Source organism: Fistularia commersonii, chromosome 19 (genome assembly GCF_037954325.1).
Source record: "Fistularia commersonii isolate RoL2024-O1a breed Wild chromosome 19, RoL_Fcom_v1.0, whole genome shotgun sequence".
Lineage (NCBI taxonomy): Eukaryota > Metazoa > Chordata > Actinopteri > Syngnathiformes > Fistulariidae > Fistularia > Fistularia commersonii.
This window is the reverse complement of record NC_141302.1, coordinates 1292382-1317840: the sequence shown is the minus strand read 5'-3', so window position 1 is coordinate 1317840 and position 25459 is coordinate 1292382. Positions and strand designations below refer to the sequence as shown.

General features: G+C 48.0%; 2 protein-coding genes across 3 annotated transcripts; one reads left to right on the top strand and one right to left on the bottom strand.

Moving 5' to 3' along the window:
* The first annotated feature begins 242 nt into the window (after window positions 1-242).
* LOC147223313 (serine/threonine-protein kinase DCLK2-like) lies at window positions 243-10882 on the top strand. 2 transcript variants are annotated; one of them, XM_086166391.1, is made up of 16 exons: window positions 243-441; window positions 919-1567; window positions 2174-2556; window positions 5547-5673; window positions 5759-5872; window positions 5951-6036; window positions 6591-6663; window positions 6763-6868; window positions 7016-7073; window positions 7385-7504; window positions 7613-7759; window positions 8142-8275; window positions 8366-8443; window positions 8559-8655; window positions 8740-8820; window positions 8911-10882. In XM_086166391.1, exons 2-16 carry the CDS (start codon window positions 1120-1122, stop codon window positions 9043-9045), a joined length of 2187 nt encoding a protein of 728 aa, XP_086022517.1. In that variant the 5' UTR covers window positions 243-441; window positions 919-1119; the 3' UTR covers window positions 9046-10882. The 2 variants fall into 2 exon arrangements, with proteins under 2 accessions (XP_086022517.1, XP_086022518.1); XM_086166392.1 differs by lacking the exons at window positions 8366-8443; window positions 8559-8655; window positions 8740-8820; window positions 8911-10882 and having other exon boundaries at window positions 8042-8164.
* A 1095-nt stretch (window positions 10883-11977) lies between these two features.
* On the bottom strand, window positions 11978-24974 carry LOC147223312 (uncharacterized). The gene is made up of 18 exons (XM_086166390.1): window positions 24527-24974; window positions 21989-22025; window positions 21386-21426; window positions 21208-21265; window positions 20851-20986; window positions 20617-20770; window positions 18891-19835; window positions 18263-18328; window positions 16240-16414; window positions 15957-16170; window positions 15580-15882; window positions 15213-15256; window positions 14893-15101; window positions 14696-14718; window positions 13707-13890; window positions 13517-13611; window positions 13279-13426; window positions 11978-13157 (listed from the first exon to the last, which is right to left on the bottom strand). The coding sequence occupies exons 1-17, from the start codon at window positions 24615-24617 to the stop codon at window positions 13319-13321; spliced, it is 2883 nt and encodes a 960-aa protein (XP_086022516.1). The 5' UTR covers window positions 24618-24974; the 3' UTR covers window positions 11978-13157; window positions 13279-13318.
* Between the last annotated feature and the right edge of the window lie 485 nt (window positions 24975-25459).

Below are 25459 nucleotides of genomic sequence, written 5' to 3'. Positions count from 1 at the left end.
AGTCAATTAAACAAACGGGTTTTTGCGCGGCTGCGACTGAACCCCGGTAGGGGTCGAGCGAGGTAGACAAAGAGCGGCGGAGAGAGAGAAGGCGGTGGAGGGGGGGGGCGGGACCTCGGCGGCACGTACAGCCGCGGAGGGGAGGCGGGGAGGCGGGGAAGGGGAGGCTGCGCAGCCGGTCTCCTCCGTCTCTCTCTCTCTCTCTCCCTCTCTCTCTCTCTCTGCTGCAGCGGCCATGCTGCCGTCCGTTGCCTGTCTCCGTGCATCCCGGTCGCCCGCCGGTGTCGCCAGCCGCCGCCGCATCCCTGCATCCCGGGCGACCCCGGCACGCCGGTAAGCGGGTCTGCCCGGTGCTAACCGCCCCCTCTCCCGGGGATCCGCCCGGAACACGCCGGGGAGAGAAAGCCTCCTTAGCAACAAACCGGCTCCACCGCTTTAACGGTAGGTGCGTCCCTCCCGGTGCGGTTTGGGCGGATCAGTTTGATAATGGGGTTTTTTTTTGTTGTTTTTTTTTTACGGTAATCTCCTCTTCATCCTCACACCCGGTGAACGAAAGGTTAGAAAAAAGGGAGGAAGAGGTGGGGAAAGAAAGGCGGGGACAAAAAAAAGGTGAGGAGTTTCAACAATGAACGGCGACTGAAGCTCAAAGTCAGCTGGGAGATTTGAGGGAAAAGACCTGAAAAATGTTTTGGAAAAATGAGCTGAAAATTCCAGGGCACGGTTTTAAATTGAGCTCAAACGTGGAAGGGAAATGAATAGTAAATTGGATTTCATTCAGGTCGTTTCCAGAAAAAAAAAAAACACTGAATAACTGAAGAATTACCAGAGGATAGCACAGGTTTTTTTTTGTTTTAACATGATAAAAAATGAGGGGGAAAAAGAAAACCCGTGAAGGATGATCGATGGTTATCATTGCAGGGCCCCCTGGGACCCGTCGGACCCCCGGGTGGATTTTCCATCCCATCTGTCCTCCTGGACGAGGATTTCTGTGTGAAAGCTATCCCAGCTGCAGAAAAAGGTAACGCTTGAGCACTTCCTGTGGCAGCAGGAAGTAGAAGCGAGGTGTGCGGCGGCGGAAGATGACCGTGGCCTGACGGCGTCCTGGTCCAGACCGTCGCCATGTCTCTGAGTAAAACCCTGGAGCTGGAGCATTTCGATGAGCGCGACAAGGCTCGGCGTGGACGCTCCGGCCGAGCCAAGCGGGACGGGTCGGTCGGCAGCGCCGGCGCCGGTGGCGGCGGCGGCGGCTCCGGGCCCAGCTCCCGCGGCAGCAGCCTGGTGCCGAGCCCCGCCCACAGCGCCAACTGCAGCTACTACCGGACGCGCACCCTCCAGGCGCTGACCTCCGAGAAGCGGGCCAAGAAGGTTCGCTTCTACCGCAACGGCGACCGCTACTTCAAGGGCCTGCTGTACGCCGTGTCCAGTGACCGTTTCCGCTCCTTCGACGCGCTGTTGATGGAGCTGACGCGCTCGCTGGCCGACAACCTCCACCTGCCGCAGGGTGTGCGGACCATCTACACCATCGACGGCGCCAAGAAGATCAGCAGCATGGAGGAGCTGGTGGAAGGTAGGAGCCTGGAGAAACTTCTAGGCTGAGTCCGGTGACAGAATAACGCTCAGTTATCACCTCGCAGATGTCCATCGAGCTCTCATTTTCCAGCCTTCCAAACCTTCTGTTGAGGCCTTCAAGCCGATCAATTGATCATCCGTCCCTCCTCATCCTTCACGTGAATAATTCATCCTAACATGCAGCAGATAATTGGTTTAAAGGGGCCGTCCGTGTTTCTTCAGAAAGTCATTGGATCGGCTTCCGCCTGTCAAAAGAAGGGATTTTTCATTTCTATCAAAAACAGTCAAAATGGGGATTTCGACGGGTTTACCTACGCCTCCGATCAATGTAAAATGACCCGAATTGGAAAATCGCTGCCAGAAATCACCACAGCGGCAGATTTGAACCTGGGGTTTCCTGGAGGGTGTTGTCGACCCTGATGGAGGCGGACAGCGGCCGTAGGCAGGAAGCAGCGGAGATGCCTGGCACTTAGCGGAGCAGCGGGCAGGAGGGGAGGCGGGGCCGACCGTCGCGTCTGCGACTAATCAATAGAATTACTGATCACCGTGCGGCCGTGATGTCCGGCCATTTTTCCATGATAACAGCCTCTTCCTGTCTGCGCAGGCGAGTGCTACGTCTGCGCCTCCAACGAGTCCTACAAGAAGGTCGACTACACCAAGATCTCCATCCCCAGCTGGAAGCCCGGCGCCGCCTCGGGGGCCGGCGTCGCTTCCGCCGCCACCCTCGCCGCTTCCTCCGGGCCGCCGCCGAGCGCAGCCGCCTCCTCCTCCTCCCGGGAGCGCCCCGAAGGGCGAGAGAGCAAGGACTTCATCAAGCCCAAACTGGTGACGGTGATCCGAAGCGGCGTCAAGCCTCGCAAGGCGGTGAGGATTCTGCTGAATAAGAAGACGGCGCACTCCTTTGACCAGGTGCTCGCCGACATCACTGAGGCCATCAAGCTGGACTCCGGCGCCGTCAAGAGGCTCTATACGCTGGACGGGAAGCAGGTAACACACACACACACACACACACTTGGAGTGTATGTCACCTTTTCCGAGACGATTTTTGGGTGCATGTTTGCTTGCATTTCTTTCGAGGTTGCGTGGGGGCTCTTTTTTATTTTCCTTTCTCTCTGCAGACTTTCAGGCCTTTCGCAAATTTAGAGTGTTTTCCTGTCGATCCGGCGTTTCAGATCGGGCGGCCAAAAGGAGTGTAATCCATCGGTGTCAGTGATGCGAGAGGCCGTGACACGGGGAGTCCCTTCGAGGGCACGCCTCTGCATCGGACGCCATTCTTTATCTGAAGCGGTCAAACTGATGCCCAGTCTTTGCTGTCAAGTTAGCAGTTGGCTAACAGCGCGATGCTAAATTGGGGAAATCCTAAATAATGTATAGGAAGGAATGGGAAACGGACCCTGAGCTACAAGGGTGGGCCCAGGAGACGGCTTTAAGGCTTGCTGAAACTATTGCAACACAGACATCAGAAAGAGCACGGTGCAGTGTGTGTGTGTGTGTGTGTGTGTGTGTGTGTGTGTGCTTTGAGTTAAATCCTCTGCTGCACTGATGGGATCCGGTGCAGGTTACAAGACGACCAAAAAGATGAAAAAAAATGAATGGCTGAAACGGCGGAGAAACGAATGCACCAACAGTAATTATGTATTCCATGTCTGCATGGTCATCTACGATAATTTTACGACTTCTTCGGTGCATTTATTGCCATTTGAATTTATTTCTTGAGTCATTTTGTTTTTTATTCATTTATATTTCTGCCTCTTTGGATGGGATTTCATCCCGTTGTTGTTGAAAAGGCCAGATTGGTGCATTTTCTGCAGCTCATTTCATTTCTAGCCGTCTCCCTGCAGACTCGCCCGTCCCAGTCGGTCTCAGTTTTCGGCTGCCGCCGTGTTTCCTGTCATGAACGTTTTGGCTCCAGCCAGTTTCCCGTTGGGTTTTTAGGTCCAGGCTTGAAACCGTCAGGCTTATCTGGCACCCCTGCTGAGCTTTATCTCCCTGGCTTATCTTCAGGTGATGGACCATAGGTAGTCGGCGATCGGCTTTCCAAGAGGACTCTTCTTTATTGAGGTTTTCAGGGTTTGTAGATTTCCTGAGAAAAACGTGGCTTGGTTTTTCACGAATTATTCACTTCTTCTCGGCGGGGGGGACGTTTCAATCCTCCTCCACCGTCGGATGATTTTCTCCGCCTCAGACTCGACGCCCAGTCTGAAAGTCTCTGATTCAACTATTTTTACTTCATCCTTATTTTTTTTTGGCTAAGCGGCACAGTCTGAAGTCGAACACAAAGCATCTACCCTCACATGTTGCCACAGCAACCTTGCCAAAGTAAAAGCAAGCGAAAGCAAACCGCCGCTTCAGAATAAAATCCTCCGGTGAACATGGTCGCACCTGGACCGCCGCCTCCTGTAAAGAAGAATTTTCCCCAATAATCCTGCCGCATGTTTTTGGAGAACCTGGAGGAAACCCACAAGGACACATCTTGCTGTGAGGCTGACGCAGTAAAGCACCCGCACCAGTGAATTAAATTAAAAATAAATAAGTAAATAAATTTGGGGGGAATAAACAGTAATATCAGATGGAGTGAATTCTTAAAGCAGCAAGAAAGTGATATTATAAAGTAATATTATAAAAAGATTATATATTATAAAATTAATATTAAAATTAATAATAATATTATAAAATTATAAAATATTATAAAATTATCTGAAGAGGAACAGTTCAAAATTTTAACCTTAATTACTGAAAAAATAAAAAAAAAAAAAAATTGGGGGGCTAATAAACATTAATATCAGATGGAGTGAATGCTTGAAAGAAATGAATTATGAATATTATGAAATTATCCGAATAGGAATGGTTGAAAATTTTACCGTAAATACCTTTTACCTCGTAAAAAATATGGCAAGAAATTACCTCCATTATTCAGCAAAAAATTGACTGGATATTTCTAATTACTGTGACGCTTGCAGAAGGTTTCCCTTGAAAGTAATTTGAAATAAAAGGGAATTTTGGTGCGAAATGAATGAAATAAGGAACCTTGGGGATATAAATTGGATGATAAAGTTTGGCAGTCAGAACCGAAGCCGGGTTTTATTTTGAAAGGCGACGCGTCTTCATGAAGTCTTTTATTGTCTCGACGTGTCAGACGACTTCACTCCTTTCACACCCGGACGCTCTCAAAGAACCGTGTGTGTGTGTGTGTGTGTGTGTGTGTGTGCGCGCTCTTTTCAGCTGGCGCAGCCAGAAACCGTCTCGCACACTCACTCGCTCCTTCACGGTGACGTTGCAGTGCCGTTGCCGTGGCAACCCCGGCAGTCCGAACGGCTGCTCCCAGGCTTTCGGACTGTCGCAGTTCAGCGGCAGGAGGCGACGGGACGAGGATGGATGGTTGCTTTCGTGGAAAGGAGGAGGAGGGAAAGGAGGGCGGGGGATGTATAGGAGGAAGAGGAGGAGAAGTAGTAGAAGAAGGTTATTTCTGCCCGGCGACTGAAGGTCATTAATATTCCCCTCCACTTCCTCTTTAAGCCTGACGGATCAGCAAGATGCTGCAGCTTAAGTCACTACTTTATTTTGAAAAGCCATGTGACTCAGGGGGGATTAAGAACGCACCTTATCAGACTTGGACATATTCAAATAGAAATATATATTAAAAACACACAAGAATGGACTGGTGACTCTTATATTTCTATGTTTATTTACTTGGAAGTCACATCCAAAGGATGGGAATAAAAGGAAAGTTCTGGAAAGTAAAAATCATCCCATAAATGATGTTGAACTTGTGAATCATTAAAATGTTTATTTTATTTCACCTGTTTCTTCCCGTTTTATTTATGTCTCCATCAGATTTGGAGACACTTTGATTCGTTCGATTCTTTCTGCTGTTTTTAGACTCAAAACTGGGTTACGGCTTTCATGTTGCCGTTCCTTGTAACACACCGTCATGATTCAAACTCTGTGTGTGCGTGTGTGTGTGTGTGTGTGTGTAGCTGACGTGCCTGCAGGACTTCTTCGGCGACGACGATGTTTTCATGGCCTGCGGCCCGGAGAAGTTCCGCTACGCCCAGGACGACTTTGTGTTGACTCACAGCAGCAAGACGCCAACCTTCGTCTCCGGTGATGTCACATGACACACACACACACACACACACACAGATAACACGAACTATAAGTAGCAAAGATGTTTCTCCCTCGTTTCCAGAGTGCAGGGCGAAGGCGTCCCGGTTTTCGTCCCAGAAGGCGCCCAAGACGCCCGGCGTCTCGGGCTTTGTCGGCGCCAAGACCAGAGTGACCCGGACCAAGTCACCCGCCTCCGGTGGGAACCAATAAATAATCAATAAGAATCCATAAATAGGTCATTTCTTTCAACTAATCGAATCCCTCTGGTCTGCAGCCAATGAGGTGTCGGGGTCGCAGCCGGAGAAGGCGTCCCGCTCCAGCCCCTCCCCCACAAGTCCCGGGGCGCAGCGCAGCCTCAAGGTCAGCACGTCTCAACGCTTTGTTCAGTTTCTACCTCAAGTTCACGCAGCTTCTTGCTAAATTGTTCATTTTTCTCAAGTTGTATTCATTCCTTTGAGGCTTTTCTTTTGAAGAGCTCTTTTCATATACCTTGAAATTCGGTTATTTTAAACCTTTTCGGGTGATTTCTCACCAATGAGCGACGGCCACTCTCTATCGAATGTTTACGTAGCTTCTTGCTAAATAGTTGATATTTCTCAAACAGTAATCATCCGTTTGAGGCCTTTCTTTTTAAAATACACAGGAAGCGTTTTTTTCACAGTTTCCCGATGCTTCGGTTTCGGATGTTTTAAACGTTTCCGGGAAATTTCTCGTCGACTTCCGCCCTCACCACTGAGCGACGGTTTCAGTAGATGCTAGCAGGCTAGCAGGGGCTCAGTTGCGAAGACAGAGGAGGAGCTAAGCGTTAGCATCGCCGGAAAGGAATAGGATGAGGAGTTGGTGTTCCAGACGAGGGGACGCCACATTGGGTGGCGAAGACTTCCTACTAAACCGCAAAGCTGCTTTCTCTCCAGGTTTCACCTCGACGATCTTCGTCCACGGACGTGAACGGAGAGGCGGAGCAGCCGGAGGAGGACGCCCCTGAAGGTGCATGCACGTGCAGCTTGATCCTGACATTTTTTGAAGACCTTTTATTTTGAAATCTTCGGAGAGAGCGTCTCAGCGGGTCTTCTTCTTCTGCCTCAGTGAACGGAAACATCTCCGTGTCGTCGTCCCTCATCAACGACAAGTACAGCGTCGGGAAAGTGATTGGAGACGGGAACTTCGCCGTGGTGAAGGAGTGCGTGGAGCGGTGAGATCTCAACAAACGCAACCCACTATTAGAAATATTGGATTTTGTGAGAACCCGAAATAGGGTTTCTTGAAATCTCGAAATCCATTTTTCAATAGTTTTTTTCCCACTGTTACTAATCCTGAAATAACTCCTTTTGCACGGCAGGTCAACGGGACAGGAGTTTGCTCTAAAGATCATCGATAAAGCTCGCTGCTGCGGGAAGGTGAAATTATCTGCAGAAACACAGCCGTAAATGGATGACTTGACACTTCCTGTTCTAATTATTCAAAATAAAAGACAGGGGGAGGGGGTCGCTCGATGTATTTAAACATCTTCTATTACGGTGAAACTCTATTTTGCGTAATTTATATGACACGTCTTAGTTTTATGTGTTTGTTTGAAAGTGCGGTTCACAGAAATGTGAATTTTGTTGTTAGATTTTATACAGGTTGTCTTTGGTTTTTGGTACAAACTAGCATCTCACTGGTATCTAGCGAGGATTACGATGTTGTGCGTGCGAATGTGTCCGGTCAGGAGCACCTGATCGAGAACGAGGTGGCGGTGCTGCGGAGGGTCAGACATCCCAGCATCATCCAGCTGATCGAGGTGGACGAGACGCCGTCGCAGCTCTTCCTCGTCATGGAGCTCGTCAAGGTCGGCGGCGGGGTTTTATATCTAAAATTTACCTTCATTAGAGAGGTGGAACAGGATTTTTAATTCAAACTCAAGATCCAAACCTGGGGTTTCTAATCCGTCCACCAGGGCGGCGACCTTTTCGACGCCATCACGTCATCCACTAAGTACAGCGAGCGCGACGCCAGCGCCATGATCTTCAACCTCGCCGGCGCCATCAAGTACCTGCACCGGATGAACATCGTCCACCGGGACATCAAGCCCGAGAACCTGCTGGTGGGTTCTGAAGATAAAAACAAAACAGGAATGTTTGAAATAAACATTTTGCAGCTGAGGGTCCAATAGCTTGTTCTAGCCATCATGTTGGTTTCTTGCTAATGGTTTTAATCAAAAAAAGTAGCCAACTCGCAAAAATAGGTTGCCAAATAAACTCCATTTTATCGTGTTAGGATCAGATCATTGATGCTGCGTTTATTGTACACTGTAAATTTCAGCGCTCGGTTTGTCTTACTGGCACCTTTCCATCTTTGTCTGTGAAATCCACTCTTTGTCTGTTAGCTTTTGCGTTCAGTGTAAACGCTTCTGCCACGCTGCCGACTTCCTGCTTCTGTGCGTGTGTGTGTGTGTGTGTGTGTGTGTGTGTGTGTATGTGCTGCAGGTGTGCGAGTACCCGGACGGCACCAAATCTCTAAAACTGGGAGACTTCGGCCTGGCGACGGTGGTGGAGGGTCCGCTCTACACCGTGTGCGGGACGCCAACCTACGTAGCACCTGAGATCATCGCTGAGACGGGGTGGGTGACACACACACACACACACACACACACACACATGTCCAGCTCTGGAGGGCAGAAGGTGAAGCTAACGAACCTGTGTGTGTGTAGTTATGGTCTGAAGGTGGACATTTGGGCAGCGGGCGTCATCGCCTACATCCTGCTGTGTGGATTCCCTCCTTTCAGAAGGTCTGTTTACCTGTTTGTTCAGCTGCTGCCTCACTTATCTCACCCACTGCACTCGTGCATGTGTGTGTAAACACACACAGCTGTAACGGTAATTCCACACACACACCGTCCTCAGTGAGAACAACGTCCAGGACGAGCTGTTCGATCAGATCCTCCGAGGGAAGCTGGAGTTTCCATCTCCGGACTGGGACGCCGTCAGCCTGCCGGCCAAGGTTGCGCTTTATTTCTAGAATATGAACATATGTTGTGAAATTTGATACCATTGAATCATCTTCTGTGATGGGACCTGCTTCCAGATGTTGATCAGTCAGATGCTGCAGGTGAACGTCGACGCTCGATTCACCGCCGAGGAGGTTCTGTCTCACCCCTGGGTTACGGTGAGATAGAAAACACACGCAAACACACACACGGCTCGGTGACCATTTCTTGTTTGCGCTAAACATCTAAGAACCTTCTCCGCCCTGCAGGATGAAGCTCCTGCCGAGCCCAAGCCTGAAGAGCCGCCCGCTGAGGAACCAGTGGAACCGGTGGAGCCGGAGGAACCGGAAGAACCCGAGTCCTCCTTACTGGAAACCAAACAAGTTCCCTCCCCTCTGGTTTAGGCCACGCCCCCTTCAGAGACTCCCCCTCCCTCCTGTGGTAGTAATGTATTTAAAACCCCGCCCTCTTTTTGGACACGCCCACTTTTGGTTTCCTGAAACCAAACAAGTTGCCAGTTCTGGAGCACCTTAAAGTTCTGGAGCACTTTAAGTATCTCATCGGGAACCAAACGTTGGAAAAAAAAACCCGCTTCCACCTGAGACCCACCACAGCTTCTTTGCCTGCCATCAAATTTAGAACATCTAGAATGTTCTCCCTCTGTCACCTTTTTTGATTTGGTTCTTCATATCCAGTCCAGAACTTGTTCTCCTCCGAGTGGCCTCGAGACCCTCCCGTTTCCTCCACTCTCCTGATCCAGAACTTGTTCCCGGCTCCTGGAAGCTGGAAACATCCAGCCGGTTCTCCTCGGTTGGCTACCCGGTTATGCCTAGTGAGTTCCTTTCGGTTTCCTCTGCAGGGGACTGACACGTTCCCGAATTCCCGGTTGAGGGAACATTAGGAAAAGGTAGGCGGTTCCGTGAAGATCCGGAAGTGGACTAGGGGTTTCGTACCCGCAGCTGAATCCGCTTGTTGACGTTCCCCACCCTGTGTCTCACCGACTCTTTGGTGGAACCGGTTCTTACCTCTGGCCCCGAAGGACCCTTTTCGCCTCCGAGACTCCGTCGGGACGCGGATCCGCCGGAAATGTCTTCCATAACGTTCCGGGAAACGTTCCCGCGTCTCCTGCCTTGAACCTCCGTCTCTCTTTGCGGGTCCCAGGAGACGTCGTCCTGTGCCTGTTCTACACTGAAGAACATCTCTCCTCACTCGGGTCCCGCTCGCTCCCCGCCGACTCCCAACCTCACGGCCCGACTCTTGCCTTCAAAACAAAACAGACAGATTTGTCATCGGGGGTTTTTACAGAAACGCTTCTGGAGACGTTCCCCGAAAACAGATCTAGAAGCAGGCGGATTCCGGAGGGCGCCGGTTGCGTCCCGGATCCTTTTTCTTATCTGTGTCCGTCCCGGTGGTGCCGGAAGTGCCAATAGAACCGAAAGGAACCACCTGGAGATTAAAAAATCAGTAAAACCAGAGGGGGGGGTGTTGGTTTTGGAAAATCCGTCCATCCTGGCCCGCCTTGAGAGGATTTACCTGTTACTTCCACCTTTCCATGAAGCGCTTAAAAGAAATCTCAACAGATCCCCAGGAATTTGCCCCGTTTTGCTGAAATAAGGTCATTTTAAGGCAGATTTGTTTAAATTTCCCACCTTGCACATCCACTCCAAAGAGTTTTCAGAGGATGGATCCTTCAAAACCAAATCTCCTTTTCCGTCAGACCGCTGGATTTCTGTGGATTTTAAACTCTCACGGACATTTCAAGATTCGATTAACACTGTGACTGATTCAGATCCAGGGGATAAAAAACAAAACAAACAAAAAAAAAAAAGTGTCGCGTCACCAAAACCCACCAGCGACATTCAGCACCCCCTCTTTGGAGGTCGCGGCCCAGAAAACCCGCCTCCCTGTCCGGCGGGAGGAAATGGCCTGTAAATATTGTAAATAGGCGTCCGTGTGTGTGTGTGCGTGTGTGTGTGTGTGTGTGGGGGGGGGGCGTACGAGTGTGTCGTGACGTAGGAAACAGTAGCAGAAAAAAAAAGTTTCTTAAGAATCAAAATACTCTTTTCCAAGTCGACATGAAAACATTTAGTTACTTATGAAAACAGTGTTTGTAAAGGAAAGGACAGACGGCGGCGCCGGCAGGGCGGAGCGCAGCGTCACCCGTCAATCATTCACCCCTTTCCAACCGCTTACACTTAGTTTGTGTTTATCCAATCTTTGAAAATCAATTAAAAGCAAAAACAAGCATGATTCAATCAGTTTAAAAAAAAAAAGAAGCTAACTATTACATCTTAAAAACATTGTACGAAAGGGGAAAATCCGGTGACCTTTGAACCCACGCTCTGCTGGTGACGCCCGGCCCATGTTGCTAGGCAACAGTGAAACGGGCCACAAAAAAAAAATGAACGTCTTTCCTTATATGGTCGTTCGTCTTCCTCCAATCGTATCACTCCATCCGTCATGTTTCTGGTTGTTAGGATGAAGGGGAAGATGTGTGTGTGTGTAAGTGTGTGTGCGAATGTGTAGTTCAAGGACCTGATGCAGTGTTATGACCTTTGACCTTAGCGCGACCTCTCGGCGGGCCTTTTGAGGAACTTTGAGGTAGTTTCTTCCAATTTTCTCCTACTATTTTTTTTTTTTTAAAATTAAAACTTAAAATCTGGTTCTTACCGACCTGATGGATTTCAAACTCACGACGAAGAGATCGGGGGAAGAAAAAAAATATCGGATCCTGAGAGGATCGTCCAGAATCGAACAAATTCGATCCAAAACATCGTAAGTGTGTGTGTGTGTGTGTGTGTGTGCACACATGCATGTGTGTGTGCCACTCCGGGGCTGAAAAAACAAATCAGAAAAAGACTTGTTTTACCATTTTAACTTTCTTCTTGGTAGATAACAGACAATCTGATTCGGCAGCTAAAAAGAAAAAAAAAAAAAAAAAGAGTTAAAAATGAATCTCTGAGTCTGTGTGTTTAGGAAAAGTAGTCCCTGCGGCGGAAGGATACATTCGGAGGGTTGGGGGTTTGCTTAACAATGTTTTTGTGTGTTGATGTGAAACGGTGTGTGTTTGTCGGTCGGGAGGAGACAGGAAGCCCCGACGGCGTCTCAAAAAGAAAAGTTTACCTGTGAAAATAAAGCCGACGCTGCGAAGCTCCCGTCTGAGACGTCTCCTCGCCTCCGCTCTTAAACCCAAGAGACACGATTCAAGAGAGGGAAAGAAAGCATCCGGATTAAATCTAGAATGGATCCAGAATGTACCTTTAATTTAAAAAAAAAAACAAAAAAAAAACAGAATAGCTGGGGGTAACTGTCAAAGAACATAAAAGGGCAGGAAGAACCAGTGAAATGTCAGTTTTATTTGGATTAAAAACCAGGAAATGTTTTTGTTAAAAAAAGATTTCTGTTACACACAAACTTGTAGGATTTCAGTTTCCTTGACAAGGTGAGGTTTCCTGTCATTCCACGGTCCAGTTTGGCTTTCTGGATTTGTTTTGGTTTGTTTGACTGGTTCCCACTGGAAACCACATTAAAAACCCATTCAGTTCAAGTTTTCCTTTAAACTGTTTGGAAAGGCAGCAGCTGCATTCTTCGGGCTCCAAGGCGCTTTTAATTATCAACGGAAGACATATCGCTAGGTTTAAGGGGAACCTCAGGGCGGGAAACAAACATGTTTACGTCAGAACATCCTTTCCCATTCAAACTTGCACGGTTACCATGGCAACCCCATTCAACGGAACGGACCGCGTGGCCTCGTGACGTGACGTCTGAAATGTAAGGAAGGTCACGCGACGCCATTCCAGTGAAGGACTTTGGACAAACACGCAACTTGTCTTCACTCAGTACCTCTGAAAGGTGACTACAAACATGGCGTCCATCACAAATAAACACAAAAAGGTGAAATTAGCAAAAAAAAAAAAAACACACAACAGAATCTGTGTATATAAAATGACAGCAATACTACAACTTATTTAAAGGCGTATGAGCGGCTTCTAAACACACACAAATAAAAGTGACTTTCCAGGTTTTTAAGCGTACCGTGGTGATAGAAGCTAGATTTAAACTATGACATAAAGAATAAAAACACCTCCTGTTCCTACGAGAGGGAATGTTCTCTCCCGACAGAATCCGCTCATTTCTGCTCCATTTTAATACCGCAGTTATAGTTTTGTGTCATTTTGGTTTCCTGTCAAGGTGATTAGAGAATTAGCAAAAAAAAAAAAAAAAAAACATATATTAGTTGAAAAATGTGCCAAATTAAATAAACAATAAAAATGTGTTTTTAATTTTCTGTAGTTTAGATTTAAAGCAAATCCAGATAAAATAGAAGGTCCTCTTGAGGGTGAAGAACTGTTGAGGAACAGAGTTCTCGCCTTTTCAGGTCCAGATTCGGGTGAGTCCATTTCAGGTTCAGACAGTGAATCAATAAAAAGATAAAAAAACAAGAAGTTGTGAGGCATCCGTCCAGCTGCGTCACCATGGCAACCACTTGCCAATCTGAGAGTCTTGACGTTGTGATCTGAGCAGGAAGGTTCAGAAATGTCTGGGAGATGTGCAGAATGTGCGCGTAGCGGCAAAAAGCGGGAAGCGGCTCTCCGTCGCCACCGAGCGAAGGCCGGTGAGACGGACGACAGCGTTACCGTGTCTCCTTTTGTCAGCAGCGTCCCCGTCGCTTCCTCGTCAGAGAAGAGAAATGTAGTTTTTGGGCACGATGCCTCGCTTCCCGCCTACGACTCCCAGGATCCACTGCTCGTCCACGGGCTCCACCTGCGTGATGACGTCGCCCACCTGCAGGAGGACACGGCGTTGAGATGAACGATTGAACCCGTCATCTGCAATAATCCCCTTGTATCGACGACCGCCGCGATCGATGTTCACCTTGAGCGTCAGCTCGTCCTCGCTTTCCCCTGTGAAGTCAAACACGGCTTTGGCCACGCCCCCCCGCGCCGCCTGCTGGCCCGGGATTGGCCGAACTGAAATCGGGGCGAGCGTAGGAAACGTCAGGAAGGTTTTAAAAGGAAATTTGATTTAACACAACATTTATTTTTAAACGTCTGAGCACGCCCACCGGGTGGCGGCGCCCCCACGCATGCCTGCGTGAAGGCGGCGGGGAAAAGACCCTCCCTGCCGTCCGCTTTCCCTCTCCTCCAATCAGAGTCCACGTGCTCGCTGACCAGGATCAGCGCCCCCTGCTGGAAGGACAGATCCTCCGGGGACTGGCCGGGGAAGTCAAAGAGAGCGACCACCCACTCCTGAACACACACACACACACACACACACACACACACACACACACGTTTATACCTTTGTTGGATCTCTCTTGATACTTACGCATGTGTGTAAGTGTGTTTGTATGTGTGTTTACGTGTCAATGCAAATTTTTGTGTGTGTGTGTATGGTGATGCATGTGTGTGTGTCTGTATATATACATTTTTGTGTGTTTGTATTGTATGTAATGTGTATGTATGGAGAAGTGCATACAGGGGTGTGTAGTGTACATAAAATATGTGATAATGCGCTTCTGATGTATGCAAGTGTATATTGTGTGTGTACAAACACACACACATACAGACAGACACACACATACACACACACACACACACACACACACACACACACTCTACATATATATATTTTAGAAAATGTGGGGGGATGTGGATACAGAAGTGTGTGTAGTGTATATAAATGTGTGTACACATGTGTTTTTGGTGATGTATGCATGCATGTTTGTGCACATAGGTATGTGCGTGTTTGTGTGTGTGTATATATATAAAAATAAATATATGTATATACCATGTATACAAATAAAATATATGTGTGTACATATATATATAAATAAATACATTTTTATGTACATACACATACACACACACATATATATATATACACACACACACAAGCACACACACACACAGGTATGTGTGATGATGTGTGTATGTATGGATATGAGGTAGTGTGTGTGTGTATGTATATATTTATATATGTGTGTGTGTGTGTGTGTGTGTGTGTGTGTGTGTGTGTGTTAGACCCAGGCGTTCTCCTCAGGATGTGACCCACCTCGGTGTCACACTGTGTTGTTCCTGCAGGACAGAGACCAGACAGAAGAATGAGTGACTGAGGGTCGACCTCAGCCGGGTCTCAGGAAGCAGGAAGTTCATCTGGTTTCTGAACAAACATCTGCCGGTGCGGCGAAACTGACAGGAAGCGGCAGAAAATGGCCGGACCGCGTGAAACTCCGCAGGCAGCAGGTGTACCTTCGGTGTCGGCGGCCCCGTCCGGCGGCGGGAGGGGCTCCAGCACCTTGGCGAAGCGGAGCGGGAACATCCCCTCGCGGCCGTGGATCCGTCCTCGCCCCCAATCCGACCCCGCCAGCTCCAGGAGGGCGATGACGTCGCCCTGGGAGAAGGTGAGCTCGTCTTCCTGCTCGCCCTCGAAGTCAAAGAGGGCGATGCAACGGGGACCGCTGAACACACACACACACACACGAACACATTGTGGATGAAAACACACACAACTTAACACAGCAAGATCAGATCTAATGAAATAACTGTGTGTGTGTGTGTGTGTGTGTCACCTGACAACAGGCGGGTCAGTCTGTTTCTGAAGTGGCAGGATGGACTGTGGGACACAGAGGAAAATAGTGTTTTACTCAATGCAGTGGTTCCTCTTCGAGCAGCAGAACCAGAGTGTGTGTGTGTGTGTGTGTGTGTGTGGCTAGCTTTGACAGCAGATCTTGTTTCCACGACAATCTGCATCCTGAAGCTAAACAAGAGTAATTTTGTTACGGGTTCAGTCAGACTGCTTACACAAGGGGGCACTGTGGTCTTCTTTTTAATTTATCCACCTGGAACAATAACGGTTTGCATCAAAAAAAGAAAAAAGATTTAAATTTGATCGGGAGTGGATTATTTGTTGGTACTGCCGATTCAAGGTGTTCGTACCTGAGACTCGGACAGATCCACATCCACCAGGACCGGCTTGGACTGGCCGTCCTGGGTGCCGGGCTCTGATTGGCCGTCCTGGGTGCCGGGCTCTGATTGGCCGTCCTGGGTGCCGGGCTCTGATTGGCCGTCCCGGGTGCCGGGCTCTGATTGGCCGTCCTGAGACAGCTCTGATCTTGAATCCTGCTGGGCCGGCTCTGGCTGGAGGTCCAGGTCCAGGTCCAGCAGGCTGGAGGTCTGGGTCTGCACCACCCCTTCTGCGGGAGGCGCCACATCGTCCAAGACGATCAGCACCTCTTGTTTCTGGAGGTAAAAAGCAGGGCGAGGTCATTTTCCGAAGACGTCCCCTGGACCGCGTCTCCGGTCGGAGGCCGTACCACGTCCTCCTTGAACAGGGGGTGTCCCGGTTGAGGGCGGGGGGGCAGGGGGGGTCCTCTCCTGGAAGACCTCTGCGCCTGCGGCGGAGGACCGGCCCCCTTGGAAGGAGGAGGCGCCTGGTTGGCCGAGGGGACGGCGACAGGGGGAGGCGGACGCGCGGGGGTGGATTTGATGGGCGGCGGGCGAAGGGGGAGCAGCTTCACGGCGGACGGCCTGGAGGAGAGAAGACGGGAGATGACGCCGGTCCTCGGCCACGTGACGTCTCACGGCGGGGCGTCTCACCTGGAGGGCGGCCGGGGGTCAGAGTCGGCTTTGGCGGGGACAGGAGGGCCCTTCCTCAGAGGCGGAGCCGGTCGGGCCTGGACGGGGGCCGGCTGGACTCTGGGTTTGACCGGGACCCGGTCCACTTCCGGAGGGGTCGGCGAGATTCCGCTCGGTTTGGGGGCCAGAGCCGGAGCTGAGGGCAATACCGGCATTCCATGAGCACAAACCCGTAACAAGATAAACATTACATTACATTTGGCACATTACATTTATCCAAAGCGACTCACAATAGAGGACATAAGGACTGCAAATAACACTTGCAAATACAAGATGCACGAAATCGTTGTACGTCTCTATTATTTGTAAATAAGTGAATAAATGGTTGCATGTCTCTTTCTGAGCGAGTGAACGATTGTTCGTCTCTATATGACGTATGAATGGGTGAGTCTGTGTTATTTGTAAATGAGAGAGTGAATAGTTGTAATTCTATTACAGGACTGTCTCAGAAAATTAGAATATTTTGATAAAGTTATTTATCTTCTGTAATCCAATTAAAAAAAACATAAATTACTTTTTTATGATATTCTAATATTTTGAGGTAGGATTTTTGAGTATTCTTAAGCTGTAAGCCATAATCAGCAATATCGAAATAATAAAAGGCTTGCAATATTTAAGTTGATTTGTAATGAATTCAGAATGTATGACATTTTTGTTTTTGTAATTGCATTACAGAGGATACAGGACTTTATCACAATATTCTAATTTTCTGAGACAGTCCTGTATTTGTATATGATTTCATAAATGCTTGTATTTATTTTTATCTCTGTTGCTCTCAGCCCATTATTTTTGATTATTTTTGTTATTGCTATTGTCACTCTGTTTATGTTCCTATCCTTCTTGTCGTTTCGGTTGTCTATTTTCACCCTTTCTGTTGTTTTTTTTTGTTTTCTTTTTCCCCATTCTGTTGTCCATTCTTATCCTTGGGGTTGATGTTGTTCTCTCTGCAGTTTATTTAATGGGGGATGTCTTTTGCTATCTTCTAACTGTCTATTTATATTTATATTCATATTTATTGATACTATAACTGTTCAGCTTCTGTGACATAAGAATTTGTCTTATCTTGTGTCTCTGTATCACAGGTGAATGAGCCAGTGAGTGGTTGCATGTCTCTTATCAAATGAATAACGCTTTGAAATCCACACACCAAGATCTTAAACTTGTTCCAAGAAACATGTTGAAAATAATGTTAGAATAAAATGATATATGACACAAGAGGCTCAAAAAAAAAGGATCACGTGATCATTCCTTTTAAAAATTTGTTAAACATATTTTGGTAAGCATCTTAGGAAGAGCGTATTTTTGCTCAAAACATCATGCCACATTTCTGTTCCCAATGTAAATTAATTATCTAATTTTGGAGCACTCTTGGTTTTTCGAACCTTTATTCGGTTGATACTTTTGACCCAGTACCCATCCCTAACTGGGCAGTGGATGTACGTGTTTTTCTGTCTCTATAAGACAGGTGAACAAGAGGGTGAAATAGTTTGTTAATCCCTTGTGAACCCCTCCTCTCACCCAATGACAGCTGGCTGCAGGGTGAGCGGAGAGTCTGAATGAATGAATGAATGAATAAATGAATGAATGAATGAATGAATGAGCATCTGAGGATCCGAACCCGTGATTCCAGGAACATTCACGTAAAAGCACATTAACAACATTTCTGCTATATAAAGGGTCGAGACACTGATCAAACAGCGAGCCAATCCCGACTAACCTGGGTGTTTAAGTATCCAATCAGGTGGCTCAGATGCATGTGCGCACACACACACACACACACACACACACACACACACACACACACACACACACACACACACACACACACACACGCTGCACAATCGCAGCCCTTTTCTCTCCCGACGTTTCAGTTGCACAATAAAACACATGTTTGTACTTGCTCAGCTGAATCGCCGCTTTGTGCGGGACCTACATGCAAATCAGTCTCACACACACACACTCTCACACACACATGCTCACTGACCGGTTCTGCGGGCCGAGGGGGGAGCCGGTTTGCAGGGGACGTCCGGACGAACATTTTCAAGCTTCGCTGAAATGAGAAGAGAGTGAAGATGAATGATTTGACCTTTGACCCCACCCCCACCGTACCACACATTATTCTTCTGTTAATGTCCTGGAAAGCAACTGATCAAGTGAAAAAAAAAATAGAAAATTAAAAGGTCTTCATTAGATAATAAAAATGATGAACATAATAATAATAATATGGATGTTTTTTTTTCTTTTACTATTTTCTAATTGTCTTCTAATTGTCTCTATTAATATTTAAAGTCAATTTTTTGATCAATATTTATTGACAATTATAACTGTTGACAATTATAACTGTTGCGCTGTTTTGACAACAGAATTTCCCTTCATCATCTAGTCAAAAAAGTTTATCTTATCTTATAAATGATAAATAAAAAATAAATAAAAATTTAAGGTAATCAAGTTCTTCAAAATTTCCTTATAAAATATCCTAGAAATGGCTCAAAATCTAAATGAATTAATGATATAAAAATGAACCCAGGAGATAAATGTGAAGAAAATCAATAATGTTAATGTTTTTGAAGATAAATACAGATTAATTTTCCTGATTGACAGAAAACACTGACCAGGCTGTTCAGCGGCGTCCAGCGTCGCATCACTTCCTGCGGGCGTGTCTGCCGGGGTTCCGGGTCTGGGGGGTGTCACCGGGGTCATGTGCCCTGGGGAGGAGGCCTTCTCCTGGGGTGCGGCAGCCGCGCCGGCCCTGGGGGCGACCGGAGGTCTGGGCGGAGGTTTGGCCGAAGGAGAGGCTTCGGCGGGGATGATTTTGGGCGGAGGGGGCCGGGGCGCCGGAACAGGGGCGGCCGAGGGGGAGGGGTCTGCGAGGCCCGGGGGTTTTGGGGCCACCGAGGGGTTCTTGGAGCTCTGGCGGGTGCAGTCCTCATGGGGGGCGGTGTCATCGGGGCCTGGCTCTTCCGTACAGGACTCCTTGCTGGAAATCTTGCCGGCCGGCAGGAAGTTCTTGGGTTTGGGCGCCACTGTCGGGGGGGACGGCCGGGGTTGTTGCCCCTGGAGACGGGGTCGCGGCCGGGGCTCCGGTTTCGCCGCCTCCTTAGGGGCGTCGGCGGCGGCCTCAAAGGCCTGGATTCTCGCCCTCAGCGCCGCCATGTCTTCGTCCTCCGCGTCCTCTTTGTCCTCCTCGTCCTCAGAGGTTGACGGGGTGCCGTCGTCGCCGTGGCGATCGCAGAATCCCCAGTCGTCGGAGCTGAAAGCCTCGAGGAGCTCCTGAAGGTACGGACCCCGGCTCTCCGGGCAGCACGCGGCGTCGCTTCCAGTTCTGGCGGCGAGCGTTTCCAAGCCGTCCTCGCGCAGCTTCACCAGAGTCTGAACCTTGACCTCGTTGGTGAACCTGGAGCGCGGGCGGGGCCTGGGGCGCTCAGACCGCGCCGTGCAGCAGGAGGTCGGCGGCGGAAGGTCGTTGCACGGAACTGGGCTGTATGGCAGCGCGTCACCTGATTGGTCGGCAGCGTGGGGGCCGAGGAGGGGGGGGCGCGAGGGTCTGACGGGTCTCACTGAACACAAACGGGACAATTCAAGAAGGAAACGTGACAAATATAGTGGACCATCACATTTCACGGGAATTATATTCTATGACCCCCACGAAAAGTTAATTTCCGCAAAGCAGAGACGTAGAGTTTCTTATCTAGTACACTCAACACTTTTGGATAATTGTAAACTGCTTAAGGTCGCTGTCTTCCTAATGTTAGCTTAGTTTTCTTAATCTAACAAACTGTAGCTTCATTAACACTGTAATGGCGGCCAACATCAGCAAAACTGCTGCCTTCCTTTAACATATCAAGAAGTTTTATCCTTTCAGCCATAGTCCTTTAGGAACAGATCGTAGAGCATGGGGTATCTCAAAAAAAAAATTGACATTTTCACAAACTAAATAGCACTAAGTGAACATTACATTTACATTACGTTGCATTTGGCAGACGCTTTTATCCAAAGCGACTTACAATAGAGGACATAGGGACTTCAAATACACTTGCAAATACACGAACAGTATTGTACAGTATTCACGCTTACGTAGATGGCAGCAAAGTGGACCAGGTCATTGTATGCTGGGCACAACCTACAAGGAGATCAGCTGCTTTCCTCCATGAACCAATCAACATGAGGAACGGAACAATCAGCCAATAGCATGCCAAATATGGATCTACTTGTCCAAATGGCTCTTCCCGACCCCTGGGCTAGAATATGGCTATTTCATCACAAAAAAAAAAATCCAAATCCTTGAAGTAACAAGGTTCCACTGTAACCACAAAACAAATGAGATTTCCATTTCCTCACCGGGATCATGAGCCTCCGGGGAGGGTCCTGGTTCGGTCTGGGTGGCGATGGTCGTGGTGGAAACCGGACGTGGACACGGCGATGCTGACGACGAGGACGGACGGCGAACCTGCTCCTGGGTTTTCTCCCTGATCACGTCTTCGTAGGAAGGAGGCTAAAATAGAGAAAGAGAAATCAGCCTGACGGAGTGATTCAAAGACATTCAGTGACATGAAAAAGGACGCTGGTGTCCACCTGTGAGCACGTGGGGATGGTGGGACCCCAGATCTGAGCGGCGGGAGGCGGCGGAGGTGGGACTCCTGCAGAGGCCCCAGGGAACCAGGAAGCAGAGGACAGAGGCTCGGCTGATAGGATGGTGATCTCGGGTCGCCTGGCAACAGGGCCGCACAGGAAGCAGAGGTTTGTAATTGAGCATTTAAAATCAACAAGATCCAGGAAAAATCTGCTCAAAAACTTTACAAAATAAGGGAAATAAGTGAAAGACATTAAAAAAATATTACAAAATAAAATCGAGCGATAAAAATTAGCAGGAAAATTATGCAAAAATCAAATGTGGGAGGTTAAAATGCTGAAAATGTTTTTTGGTCTCACCTGCGAGCCCGCTCTCTGTCTGGCTCTCGTGGTGTCTCAGAGGTGGACCTGTTGGATGCTGAAACACACACACACACACACACACACACACACACACACACACACACACACACACACACGGTTAGATGGGGACCCAATTAGAAGAACTGTGAATGTAGGAGAAGGATAGCGGACTGACTTCTCTTGATGGCGGCCCTGATGGATGACAGCGGGCCCTGGCTGAGACACAGGACACACACAGGACAGTTAACACCGAAGCAGCTGATTGGCCCAAAAATGGGTCTAAGCCCCGCCCACCAGGCTCATTTACAAGGGTCAGTATTTTGTAGTTGTTTCTTGTTGCCGGGCAGGATAGTTGCTCACATCTGTGTTTAATGGCATCATGACTCACACCACACACACACGCACGCACACACGCACGCGCGCGCACACACGCACGCGCGCGCGCGCACACACACACACACGCACGCACACACAACGGAAAATAAAACTATTACTACTTCTCTTTCAGCTGGTTTTTAACTGACAGATAAATGATTTACGCTAAGCAATGCTAAATCAGAGTGCCTGCTTTCACTGACTCACAAATTTTTCTCTTTCATTTATTTAATTTATTGTACTGCAAGGAAACACACCCCTCCCCATGCTTTTTTTTTTTTTTTTTTTAAAGTGCAATTGCCATCATTCCTGAAAAGTCTTGTCTTCCTCGTTCTAAAGTTGTATATCTCCATGTCCCTTTCCTGTTGTTTCCAGGTATTATTAGCAAACGGGGGTCAAATACCTGAGGCGATGCTCTGGCTTGCGTCTGTCGGCTCGACCTGCGGACACAAGCAACCCGATCACTTTCATTGATCAATTATCTGATTGATGGCTGATCCTGATTTCCCACTCAATTGTTGGGTGCTTCAAATCTACTTTTCACTTAATGAATTCTAAAAAAGGGAAAGCTGAAGTGGGTTTGTTTTTTGACAAATGAACGGGTCATTTCAAATCTTCCAGTAAAACTATTAAGGTTTCTTATTTAGGAGACAGGACGTCTTTCTGGCCAACAAATGGAACCGGCTCTGTGTTCAAGTGGAAAAAGACATTTAGGTTTGACAAGAATGTCAGTAGAGCAGACCGCCGTCTCCTTCCTGCCTCCTCTCCTTTCTTTCATTCCTCCTCTCTTCCTTTAATTCCGCCCTTCCTTCCTCCTCACCTTCCATCCTTCCTGCCTCCACTCCTTTCTGTCCTTTCCTCCTCTCTTCCATTCTGTGTCCTTCCTTCCTCCTCTCCTTATGTCCTTCAAGCCTCCTTTTTCCGTCCTTCCTTCCTCTTCTCTTCCTTTCATTCCGCCCTGCCATCCTTCCTGCCTCCACTCCTTTCTTTCCTCCTCTCGTCCATTCTTTCCGTCCTTTCTGCTCTCCTCTCCTCCGTCCTTCCTTCCTTCCTTCCCTCTTCCTTTCTTTCCATCCTTCCTTCCTTCCTTCCTCTTCTTCTCTTCCTGTGGTTTCCTCTCTGCCTCTTCTTCTCTTTGCTTTCTGTCCTTAGGTCACCTCTGCCTCCTCTCTTACCTACTGTGGTTTCCTTGTCTACTCTCCTCCCGTGGTCTCCTCCTAACCTCCTGTGACTCCTATGGCCACCTCCTTACCTCCTTAGGTTAGGTCTCTGCCTCCTTTCCTCCCAACCTTTTCTTGTCTCCTCTCCTTCTGGCCCTCCCCTGCTTCCTAATGTCCTGTCACCTTTCGGCTCCTCCCTACCTCCACTCCCTGCCTCGTGTGGCCTCCTCTTCAACCCTCAGAAGTCGGATCCGGACGCTCCACGAATTGCTGAAAATGTTGTAAAATCCGACGTTCTCCCCGGATTTCTTCCTCCGACTCTGAACCCTCCTTGTCTCCCTTCTCTGTCGTCGCTTCCCCCCGAAGCCCAAGGACCAACCCCTGGCCACTAGGCTACCGTCCGATTGGCCGAAAGCATGCAGGAAGTGAGGCTCTGATTGGCTGCTGTGAGATTCTGCTGGAGTCATCAGGAAGCTTGAGCACTTCCAGATGTTGTATGCACACAAACACAAACAGGGTAGTGCAAGTCTGTGCCCGCGCACACACACACGTATACACACACACAAGCACATTTTCCAAAGTGCACGTCATGGAAGAGGTCAGGGGTCGCAAGGAGGGTGGAGTCCAGGAGTTTTAACGCAACACCTTCTTAAAGTGTCGCAGAACATTGTTTTCTGTAGTAAAAGATGGAGAATCTGAAAAATGCTAAACTTTCTTTTTTTCTTAACTCTTAAATATCACAAGTCAGGTGGTTTAGAGGGTCAAAGGTCAAACTCAGTAAAAAAAAAGATTAATTTTGCCAATACAGCTTTTGCAAATATGCAAATATCAATTTGCAAATATCAATACATGCATATGAAAAACATAAAAATATAACAACTCAAAATTTAGATGACAACGATTCCCTTCCTGAGGGTTAGCTGGATGTTTCCGCTTCTTGCCTTTATGCTTCCAGCTGAACACAAACGTAGAACAAAATTCTGCTGCTACTCTCTACATTCAAATTAAACATATTTGTACACTTGATTCTTCATGTGGTCAGATGTTATCTCTTCACCTTACCAGCAGTTTGTATCTGCGTGCACTTCATACCTATAGTTTGATGATTATTGTTTAACAGTGCACCTTACTGTTTAATTTTCACTCCATTATTATTTCGTTAATTTCATGTCGCTGTCGACTCCTCTGTGTGCCCAGTACATGCGGAGAAATTGACAATAAAGCTGACGTTGAGTTGTGTGCCGGGTGTCGTGTCTACAAAAATTATATTTCTGACGTCTCCTGGATATCATATCTTACTTTCTGTATCTGTTTTGCTGTCCACGCTGTGTTTTTGAGTCCGTGAACTAAAACACGACGTCAACAAAATGTCCCGCTGTCGGGCACAAACATCATAGAGCAGTTTTGAAACACATTATTAGCACTTTGTCTGTATTCTAGTGGTTCTCCTTCTATACTGATATCAGGTTTTCCTTAAGTGAAACCTTGCCTGCTGATTTCACGTTGACCTTTGACCCTCCAATGACTGTAATTGAACACTTTTATCACCCGTTTTAAACGTTGTGTGCACAAACTCGAGTTTTCTGTGCTCAGTTTGTAAGTTTTACAGAGTATATACTTTAGAGAATACAATATGGGGAACTCTGGACCTTTAAACTGGAAGTTTCTCGAATCAAGCTAGCAAAGTTTCAGTCTTATTTTGAGTGGTTTTCCCAGTTTAGCCTCCGGCTAAAACCACAACAGACTGACGTATTGTGTTTTTTTTTTATTTTCTTTTTTACCTCCGGATCCGGTTCCCTGCCGCCGGACCACCCGCTCCGCGTCGCCCCGCAGGTTCTCCTCCTCCTCCTCCTCGACCCGGGCCTCCGCCATTTCGCCCCCCCGGTTCTCTTCACCTCGGCGGGGGTTAGCTAGCTATCCGCCTCCGTCTCCTGTCCGCTCGGAGGAGGGGAAAAAATGGAGCCGTCCGGTCAAAACACGGGCGGTGACATTCTCCGCCACAACAAGTTACCGGGACGCCGTCGAACAAGTCCCGCCTGCCGGTGGGGGAAGGAGGGAGGGAGGGAGGGAGGCGATAGCCGGGCGGGGAGACCCAGAACCGGGCGGGGAGACCCAGAACCGGGCGGGGAGACCCGGAACCGGACGCGGTGATCCGGTCCGAACCTGTTCGTCCCGGGGCTCGAGCTTCTGAAGCGCTGCGCGCGAGGACTTTTTCTTCTTCTGCTACTTTTTTTTCTTCATCTCCAGCGCGCGAGCTCGACACCAACTGCCGTGACGTCACTGGCTCTGACGTCAACTCCGGACGAATTAAAATAAAAAAATAAAAATAAAAAAAAATAATAAAATGAATACACCTGCTAATAGTGATGCTATAAAGTTAAAAAAAAAATATCAACACAAGTGGAAGGGATTTGAAGACATTTAAAAGAAAGGCTTGTTGTGGTTGGGTTGGGTCTGGGGGGGCAGATTTTGAAAGGCTTCTAAACGTGTATTTGTTTATGTGCATAAACTTAATATTCATAAAACATCTTTTATTTAATTGTAGTTAGAGTAGTTGACCACTGGAGAGCAGCAGCTGCACATCATGAATATGACGTCTTGGACCTGAATCTTCTTCATGGTTCAGGTTTTTAAAAGAAGCACAAAAGTGACCATAAACTCAACAAGAGATTGAATCAAATATTGATGGATCTTTAAGAATAAGAATAAGAATA

What these genes read in the sequence shown, in the direction of transcription:
- LOC147223313 (XM_086166391.1), top strand. Translation starts at nt 1,120, where the DNA reads ATGTCTCTGAGTAAAACCCTGGAGCTGGAGCATTTCGATGAGCGCGAC. An exon ending in GACGCCAACCTTCGTCTCCG is followed by an intron (nt 5,674 to 5,758) that starts GTGATGTCACAT and finishes CCTCGTTTCCAG; the next exon opens with AGTGCAGGGCGAAGGCGTCC. An exon ending in TCGTCATGGAGCTCGTCAAG is followed by an intron (nt 7,505 to 7,612) that starts GTCGGCGGCGGG and finishes TCCGTCCACCAG; the next exon opens with GGCGGCGACCTTTTCGACGC.
- LOC147223312 (XM_086166390.1), bottom strand. Translation starts at nt 24,617, where the DNA reads ATGGCGGAGGCCCGGGTCGAGGAGGAGGAGGAGGAGAACCTGCGGGGC. An exon ending in CAGGGCCGCCATCAAGAGAA is followed by an intron (nt 21,266 to 21,385) that starts GTCAGTCCGCTA and finishes TGTGTGTTTCAG; the next exon opens with CATCCAACAGGTCCACCTCT. An exon ending in GACCCCCGGCCGCCCTCCAG is followed by an intron (nt 16,171 to 16,239) that starts GTGAGACGCCCC and finishes TCTCTCCTCCAG; the next exon opens with GCCGTCCGCCGTGAAGCTGC.